Source organism: Netta rufina (assembly GCF_964035555.1).
Source record: "Netta rufina genome assembly, chromosome: 12".
NCBI classification, from domain to species: domain Eukaryota; kingdom Metazoa; phylum Chordata; class Aves; order Anseriformes; family Anatidae; genus Netta; species Netta rufina.
In genome coordinates this window covers 5,841,646-5,851,008 of record NC_140135.1, presented here as the reverse complement: position 1 = coordinate 5,851,008, position 9,363 = coordinate 5,841,646, and the positions used below count along the sequence as shown (strand labels likewise).

The 9,363-nt window shown below is 48.5% G+C and overlaps 1 protein-coding gene across 2 annotated transcripts in view; it reads left to right on the top strand.

Moving 5' to 3' along the window:
• Positions 1-5,045: 5,045 nt before the first annotated feature.
• LOC311213779 (vascular endothelial growth factor receptor kdr-like) overlaps positions 5,046-9,363 on the top strand; it is a 131,131-nt gene continuing 126,813 nt past the window's right edge. For both annotated transcript variants that reach the window (XM_084294012.1, XM_084294011.1), the window contains exon 1: positions 5,046-5,632. In XM_084294012.1, the coding sequence (XP_084150138.1) occupies positions 5,572-5,632 (61 nt within the window). In that variant the 5' untranslated portion in view covers positions 5,046-5,571. The remainder of the gene's footprint in view (positions 5,633-9,363) is intronic.

Genomic DNA, 9,363 nt, shown 5'->3' with positions numbered 1-9,363 from the left:
TAATTTGTTAGCAGTTGTTCAGTAGCCTCAAATGAATTCTTTAACACCTTCCTGTAAACTAAAAATACAGTTCAGTTCTTAAACTAAGCAAGAATTTCTGTTCTTTAGTTAAGCTTCATATATGATTCGTCTTTACTATTATCCATAACTATTTAAAAGTCCATTGCTGCAACACAGATCTGGAGGAAACTGTTTTAAAAAACATTTTTGCGCACAGAAAATGCACTTGTCATCTTAAGGATGATCTGGGCATTGATACGAAAATTAGCATTAACTGGTTTGGATGCAGCTCATGGCAAGGGAGGTATTGCCTTGAGTTTTTCCAAGGGCATTTACAGTTCTTCAAGTTGTTCCCAATGGGGTAAAATGTTGTTCCAATTTCCTTAGGTCATCTGTAGTAGCAGTTATTTAATATATCTGATCCTGTTCCCAATAGCCCAGCTGCATCTACCCTTTTCAGAGACCAGCTAGGGTTAAAGAGAACTTGTTGTCCTACATTTTGAATTATATAAGGACCTGTGCTGAAGATGGAAGGAGTGAGATTAACGTAAGGCCGAATTGGTATGTTCTTTTTTGTATTGATAATTCTGTGCCTCTGTAACCCCAAAAGACAGTCTTGAAGTTCATCCACTCTTAGAGAATCATTCCAACTCCATTCATCTTTGGAAAAAAATTTGTTTCCATGTAGAACTAAAGTAGAGAGATTTAGGTCCTTTTTGTCTTGAGATGTTCTAGGGCTTGTCCTATACTATGACAACGCATGGTCAGATGTCTCGGTGAAACACCTCAGCTCTGCGCACAACCACAGGAGCTAAATTTCCTTTAAGGCCTGTAATTGCATCAAGGCCAGGGGAAAGCACAGCATTATCAATCCAAACTGTTGGTTTGCGATTCTCCAGCTGTCCACATGCAGTTCACTCAGGATTCCCGTGAACATGAAAGAAAATAAAATACGCTCGGTTGTATTCAACCGGCAGGGTTAGAAAGAGGGTGAAACAGCAATCTTTGAGTTCCCATGTGTGTGGGATATTTGGGAGTAGTTATTGCTACTGTTAGATGCATGGAAGGCTTTCACTATCTCTCTATTGCCAAACATTAGTGATTTTAGCGGGGTGTAAGGGTATGGCTGTTTGTAACAGCCTCAGTTTCACTGTGCCTGAATCCCTTTGATGTGTCGCGAAACTCCACACAGTTCCATCAGGGAGTTTCCACATACAGCCACGCAGTATGTCAAGTCCTAAAATAGCACATGCAGCACCAACTAATACTTCTGCTCCTGTTAATTTTTGTTCCTCTGGCAGCCAGAGTGAATTTTTTTGTGGTGGGGCACTGTGCACCATCGAGCCTGGTGAATTTAACCCTGCGTCAACGCTCAGGGGCTGTGCTGTCTCACGTGTAATTACTGATATTTGGGTCCTGGTGCCAGTAAGAAAATTTACCGATATTTTTCAGGGTCCAATGGGAATGGCAATGACAGGGTCAGAGTGTTCATTAGCGAGCCATTGAATTGCTAATACCTGCCGAGCAAGGTGGCTCACTGCCCTCCCCAGGGATAGGAGGTTTTTTGCTGAGTTTCTGCCTCCTCAATTGGGCTCGGTGCAGAAGTTGCAGTTTCTGTATGGGTTGGGGGCTTTCCGCTTAGGCAATTCTCCCCAGAGTTCTCCCATGCAGTTATAGAGTAATTATGGTCTCCTGGTGTGGTGGTTAAAAATACTCCAGGTCCCCAAAAGTCTCCTGCCTCTTCCTCACTCAACATAATTTGGTCTCCTCCTTCAAGAGAAACTCACCACACATAATCAACTTCCGATTCTCCTGACCACCTTGAGAAATTCTCCTGTATTTTAACCAACTCTGCTGGTGACCATGAAATCGTTCACGCAGTAGTGCTGATTTCATCATCATCACCATCAAAGGTAGTCTCAATTTTAACCAAAGGTCTCGAGGAAATCAATTGATGTTCAGAATCAGCAATCTCTTTGACATCATCATCACTGTCAAACCAAAAATCACCATCCCAGCTTTCAGGGTCTGCATGATTTACGATCCCGCTTAACCGGAGCAGAAGGCTGTATTCTATTTAACAGATGACTAAACCTCTCCAGCAATTGTTTAAGAGGATTATTCTCACCCACAAGTTTATCATTTTCAGTCACAAGTTTGTTATTCTCATTCATGTTTATCCATTCTGATTCCTAATGTTTCTCCCGTCTCCTTTACGAAGGCTGATGATGACTTCAGCACCTCATTCTCTGATTTCAAAGCTGTATGTTCCACATCAGAAATCAGTTTGGGAGCAGGAGTTTCCTTAGCTTCTTGCTGAGCACAAGACAAACAGGCATCTAACACAGCACAAATCACACCTTTACCCTTTCGTTGTCTGATCTTTCGTGAAGCCTGACACTGCTCAATGTGCTCTACCACTTCCTCTTGATTTTTCCAAAATTTTTGGGCCCACTCCTTCCCCACCTGGGAAGGGAAACATTTGCATTATTGCAGCAGTTTATCCATAGCAATCCTGCCGACTATGCCAATTTCTCTGTCGCAATAAGGGGTGTAGCTGATTAACCGTTACGGGTCCGGTCGGATTCAGGACACTGAACTGTCACAATCACAGATTCACCAGTAACGCATTAACCGATATGGGTCTGGTCGGACTCCGAGCACAAAACTACCACTGTCACGGATTCACCAGGAACATATAACCACCCTCACTCTAGTCGTGTTCAATGAGAGCTATCACAGCTAGGAACAATGCAGTGAAGTGCAATTTATTACAGCAACAGGTACCCAGGGTCTTTGGATTGCTGGCGATAATTTACTGTCTGCAAAAGCAAGCTAGCACGCATGAAATACACAGGTACACAGCCTGGAAATTAATGCGTTGAAAGGCACAAAGACTCTACAGAGATTTCTGTTTCCGCAGAGACACACAGTATAAACAAGTGTTCAAATCTCACCCAAAGGCATCCCAATCGGGGACTAAGAGAGGCTCAGCCCATTGACTGATCCCAGGGGTCAGGAGGTCCTCAGGATGGTGTATTCCCTTGTGATGGTATCTCCCCTGACGATGGTACCTTCCCTAACGATGGTATCTTCCCTGACATCCCCTCTCTCTTAGGCCAATTTATATTATTTTCTATCTTTTAGCTGGAGCTTGAGTGACCATAGTCAAGCATATCTGAGTTATGAATGGTGAAAAGTTTTCCCGTCTCCGTTTAAAGGAATAGGCTCCGAGAAATTCAGAGCGCGTGCTCAGTGAGGGGAGGTCACACCTTGGAGGTGGGTAGCTTTTGGCATGGAGGTGTGTTTTGGTATTATAATGATATTCTAATGAGCAAAAAGTACACTAGGGTACAGCATTTGTCAAAACATGACAGGTCGTTGGCCCAGGGTAGCAAAAAGTGCGGCTTATCAGTCTTGGTGTGCACAAGAACAATCTAGTCCCCACCTGGAGATGCCGTGGTGTCTCCACTCCATTCTACGCTCCATACTGTTCCTCAGAGCCACCATACCAGGTTCCCCCAGCATGATAGCATCTAAGGTTGGAAGCCTAGGGAACGCTCAGGTAATGCAGCTACTCCCTATCCTGAAAGCCTCTTCAGTGTTGTACATTTTCTTTAAAATGTGAATGTTAGTTTTATTTTCCTAGTTACTTTAGGCAATTGCACCACATAATAGGCATTGGAAACTTCATAATATCCTGATTGCAGTTCAGTTTCATTAAAACCTATGATATACATTCAGTATAAGGTCTAATACACCTGCTATTTTTCTCTTTTTTTGAAAAGAAACTGAGCTAGAGTAACAAAAACTCCAAACAAACCCTGCCATTCAGCTATGGAGATCGACAGTGCTTTACTGTAATAGGTCATTTAACCCCAGCGCCTCATTTGTGGCATTACTGGGAGTGACAGTCTGTGTGAGTAGCTGTAGAGCTTCCACCACTTTCTCATTATCAGTAGAGTGGAGTGGTTTGTGTATGTAAAAAGCCATGTAACTGGGATGTGCGTTTAACGATAGCACAGAACAGCTCCCTCCTGTCACCTGAATGCCAGCTGCATTTCCAGAAGCATTCCTTTTATGAGCAGGGACATCTCCCAGGACACCTGGCATCAGCTCAGCACAGCTTCTCATCCTCACAGTTGCAGGTGCACCAGCCCTGGAGGCACCTGAGGCTAAAGCAGCAGCGCTGGAGCAGGAAAGGACTCTGTTGTCCTGGGGCGGAGGCGAAAAAAGGGGAAGCATCTGTGAGTCCCCTGCCAGAACCACACTGAAGGAGCGTTCGCTCCTGCTCCAGTCCTGCCTGGCATGGCAAGAGCAAAGGCACGTGGATGGGCTGGAAAGCTCAACACGTGGGTGGATCTGTCTACACCCAAATGCCTGGAGACAATTCTTGGGTGACACAGAAGCAGCTGTTACGAGAAACCCATGAGAGATTATGGAGGCAGCTGAGCTGTGTAAATATTAACAAAATTGGAGCTGCCCAGAATGTCCTACTCCAACGAGAAACTTTCTCTGTGCCCCAAGTGCACGGGGTGTGCTGGCAGCGGCTGCTGCAACACTGCAGGCAGCAGGGCAGGGAGCACAGGGCTGGCACTCCAGCAGGACAGACACACAGAGCGGCACCGGGAGAACCCAAACTGCAAAATAACCAGGGAAAGGGAGTAAAGAGAGTGCTCCAGTCCTTCTCGGCAGCATTGCCCTGTGCTCCCTGTGCCGGGAGGGGATGCTGGCACCTCGGGCGCCCTTCTGCCTGTCAGGGGAAGCGGGGACAGGCCCGGGGGGGATGTTGCCACCTGATGCTAGCGCAGCTCCAGCTCTGCAGGGCAGGGAGGCAGCGGGGCACAGCTCGGCTCGTTCCTTTGCCCCATCTCAAGCAGCAACAGGAAATCCAGGAGCTCTGTGAAATGACAGGGAGGGAGAGAGAGAGAGAGAGAGTGAAGTCCCCTCGCCTGGTGACGTCTCTCCTTCCTCTTTTTTTTTTTTTTTTTTCCTGTCCCTATAAAGAATCCCGGGCTCGTATCAAACTTCCCAGCCAAGGCAAAGCGGACCCGGAGGGGTGGGGGAGAAGGAGGAGGAGAAGCCCCTGGGCGGGCTGCGGCCATGCCCGAGCCCCTCGGGGCGTCCCCCGGCAGGTGACGGGACGGGACCAGGGGCTCGGCCCCGCCGCACCTGCGCCCCCATCCCGGCGGCCGCCTCAGCCCCAGCTCCAGGCGAGCTCGCCGACCGCGGGAAACTTTATTATTATTATTATTTTATTATTTTTATTCTTTTTTTTTGGGGGGGGGGGGGAGTCCAAGTTTTCGGGGTGTTACAATAACCCCTGGCGTTACTCCGCGCCGTCACTGCCTCCCACCCCCTGAATTAACAAAACAAATCAAAACGAGGAATAAAGTTATCCCGGACCTCCAAACGACCAAACAAAACTTTTAAAAACCTGCACCTCGGGAAGAAAAGGCGGCGAGAACCAGCCCCGCGGCGCCAGGATGAGGCGGTGACCGGCAGCGGCAACTCGCTGCCCGCCGCGCTCTGCCCCTCCCGCCCCGCTCCGGCCAAGCTCTCCGCCCGGCCATGGCCCCCCGGCCCAGCGCCGCCACGGCCGCCTGCGCCCTGCTGCTGCTGCTGACGCCCGGTAAGAGCCCGAGGTCCCCGGGACGAGCCCCCCGGAGGGCTCCGGGACACGGCCGGGACCGGAGGCGCCCGGCGCCGCCTCAGGGAGAGGGCGGGCGGGCGCCAGGGGGCGCCGCGGGGTCTCCCCGGGAACGGGCGAGGGGCGCTGCCCGGCTCCCCTGAGGGGAGCTGTGGGGGGCTCGGTGGGGCTGGGGGGGGGGGGGCTGTAAGTTTTGGGTGGAGGTTGTGGGGTTTGGGGGTCCCTGTGGGGGTTGGGGTGCCCAGGGGTAACGCAGAGGGTTTGGCGTTTCGGCAGTGCTCGGTGAAGTTACTCCGTTGGCACGTGCTGGGTGAGGGGGTGAGGTGCTAGGTAGCCTCTGAAGGCAGATCCCCGCGAGTTTTGTTGGGTGGTGGATGGGTTTCACAGGGTGCTCAGCACGTTACAAGCCTTTTGGGGGTTAGTTTCATGAGGTGGACACACCGAAGCATCCTTGGTTTTCTTGGCTCCACTCAGAGATGGGTTCCTTCTGCAGAAACGCCCCCAGGCTGGCTGCAAGGTGCTAACCTAGGGCATTTCACATATCCCCTGCAGCATCTTCCCCACAGCTCCCTGCACAATAAGTGGTTATCCTCAGTTCGTGCTGCAAACTGCCTGACCAGCTTTTCCTGAAAATAAATAAATAAATAAATGCCACCACAAGTGGTGCAGGCCAAAGAGCCTTCCATGGCCGGCACTCTGGTGACCCTCGGTCCGAGTGGCCCAGTAAGGCTGGTGCCATGGTCCCATGCCGCACGGGACACCAGGAGATGCACCCTGAGGTGCACCTGGTGGGGAACAGGGAGCCTGTGTGTCCCTCTGGGGGGGGTTCCTCGAATTGCTCCACCTGGCCGACACGCGTGTGTTAACTGGCAGTTAATGCACAGGCTGGAAGAGCTGCCCGTAGAAGGTGTGTTACCAGAAATCCAGCCGGGAGCTTCCCAAAGGCATAAATAAATCCCCACAGACTTCTGTGGATCGGAGGGAGATGAGGGCAAGTGTTTGGCAGAAGGGAGAAAGCACGTCTTGCCGCAAGTGCTCCTGAAGTGGAGCACGGTGCAGTGGCACCCCGGTGGCTGGGTGAAAAGGTTGGGTAGAGATGATGCCCACACTGCAGTGCCGCCTTGGTTCTTCACTTACCAGCACTGCTTTCCTGGCACTTTTGGTGCTAACAGCTTTGGAAGTTGGTCCAGGCTCACTTTCTCATCAGTGCCTGGCAGAGAGGAGGCAATGTGTGCATCCAGTGAGAAGGAAAGGAAGACAGGCACATCGCTAACTGTCCCTGTAGGCAAAGGCTCACGAAGGATTTGGAAGCAGCATTATGGCTGTCAGACCTTTGTCCATCATTAGGAAAAGAATCTGTTAGCACAGTGTCTGTGTGCCCTAATTAGGCTGGAAGCCAAACTGAAACAGGGCCAGGAAGTCGGAGGATTCTGGATAGCACTGATGTTAGCGAGGTATTAACTCCTCAGTCACCTTTCCCTCAAAGTTCATCTCCAGCGGTGAATTTAATCAAACTTTGTTTGACCTCCCAAGGGACAAGAGGCATGGATCTGTCCTGCAGGCTGTAGGTTAAGCCTCCTCTGGGATATTTCTGGTCAAAGTTAGGCAGAGTTACGCTGAAGAACTTGAATCTGATTCAAACCCAAACATCTAAAAGGCAGACAGATGATTTTGCAACGGTGAAAGACATTGCCCCTGAGGTGCTGAGTGAGGGCAGTGCAGCTGCCCAGCCCCAGGGGCACCTTCCTGGGCAGGACTTCCCGGGCAGCCAAGAGAAAGGGAACACTCGTGGCCCTTACCAAACCTCAGCAAGGGAGCTGGAGTGTCCTCTCCTTCTGTATCAGTGGTTGCAGCCGCTGTGTCGTGATGTCCTGCTTTGCAGCTCAGCAGATCCCCTATGTGGGCCAGGGATACCAGAGGACAGAAGTTGTCCATAGCCGTAAAACTGATCCGGATCAATGGGTGGTCTCCTTCAGAGAACTCCTGTGCAAGGAGGATCATTCGCTCCGTGTACGTGTTTAGCAGGGAGAAGAGACCGTGCAAACTTCATCCCAACAAATTCCTGCCTCATCTTAAAACGTAGCTTCAAAATATTTCATATGTCTTTAAATTTCCTAAGACAGTTCTACAGGTATCATGAAATATCCACTTTCTTTTCGTTTATTACAGAGCTTATTTCAAACTCTTTCTTGTACTAGTTAGGGGCTTTCTGCTAAAAACTTTTTACATAGTAATAAGAGTTGTGGAGATGCCGACAGCTGGCACAAGTTCTAGGTAGGCCTTTAAAAAAACATCTGAAAAGAATTATTGACACTGGCAGTACCTTCTGTAGTGTCTTTCGCTCCTTGATATTATTATCAAAAAGTTTTTAATATATACGCTTTCCAAATAACTTTTCTGGTATTGGAATAAACTCAGTAATTGCAATGACGTAACACTGGAAAACTAACAAGATTCAAGAATTAAAATTAGGTCCTGCCTGATCCCTTTGACACTGAAGCCAGTTTGGAATTTAACATTTTTTGTTTGTTTCATTTTGCAACTTCTTCTGCAAACAGACCTACAAATGTACCAGGAAAGGCAATTTAGCTTACTAACAGATGCATTTCAAATGTGCCACATGTCAAGAGCTAATCGAAAGCTTCAGGAGCTCAGAACCCTGCCAGCTTGCCAGCGAGGGTGCCCACTGCATGTAGCCAGAAGGACTGCGGAGCCGGCGGCGCGTTGTTGCGAAGGCAGAGGCATTCGGGGTGTGCTTCTGCCTTCCTCTGAGGCAGCCAGTGCTGGGAAGTGGAGGATTGGATAGCCGACAATATGGGCTGCTGATCGGTTCTAGTAAACCAAAAATGTGTCTCTTAATTGGTGTTATTTCTAAACATTTGCTTTACTGTGGGAAAATGTTATAAAAAGCAAAGGAGACTTTTTATAAGATTGTGATATATGAGCTTCTCTGCCTGAAGCTGCCACTTTCAAAACCAACTGGAAATCTCTTACACTAATTCATCTATTTAAGGCAAGGAAAAAAATGCAAAGTATTTCTGAATACTCCCTGAGCTTCTAAAAACCAGCATCGTACCCAAAAGAATACTGAGAATACAAACCAGATTGTTTGTTGAAGGTTTCTGTTACAAGAACTTAACATATCTTCTTTTAAAATTTCAAAAATATTTATCTGCACACGTTTCCCCTTTGGTCTGGCAATACACATGAATCTAAATAAGAGCAGCAGTGTACATTTGAGTGGTCTCTACTCTTTTGTATGGTCTCTGAATTGCTCGCAAAGCAGTAGTTCAACCCAAATCAGTCTGAAGTAATCCATCGAGTCGGGCTGTATTTACAATATGTGTATTGCCGGCAGATCACCTTATTGCAAAAGGTTTCCAACAAGCACGAGAGATTTCTTAGGTACAGTCAGTGGTACGTGAGCTGCCTTTTTTTGTAAGTTTGTCCTCCAAACTGCCAGCATGGTTTGAAGGAGGGTGAAAATCTGCCTTATGCTGCATACGCTCCGAGATGAAACGTGCCTTTTGCTTCCAAAGACATTTGCAAAGCATATGCAGCAAGGGTCACTTGATCATCAGCAAAGGACAGGATGAACAGAGGAGCTGCTTTCAGCTTACGTTGCAAAACAGTTTTGGGGGCAGCAGCAGCAACCTGCATTTTTTAAAACTACACAGGAAATTTCCAGGAGGCAGCGTTTGACTTTCACAGAG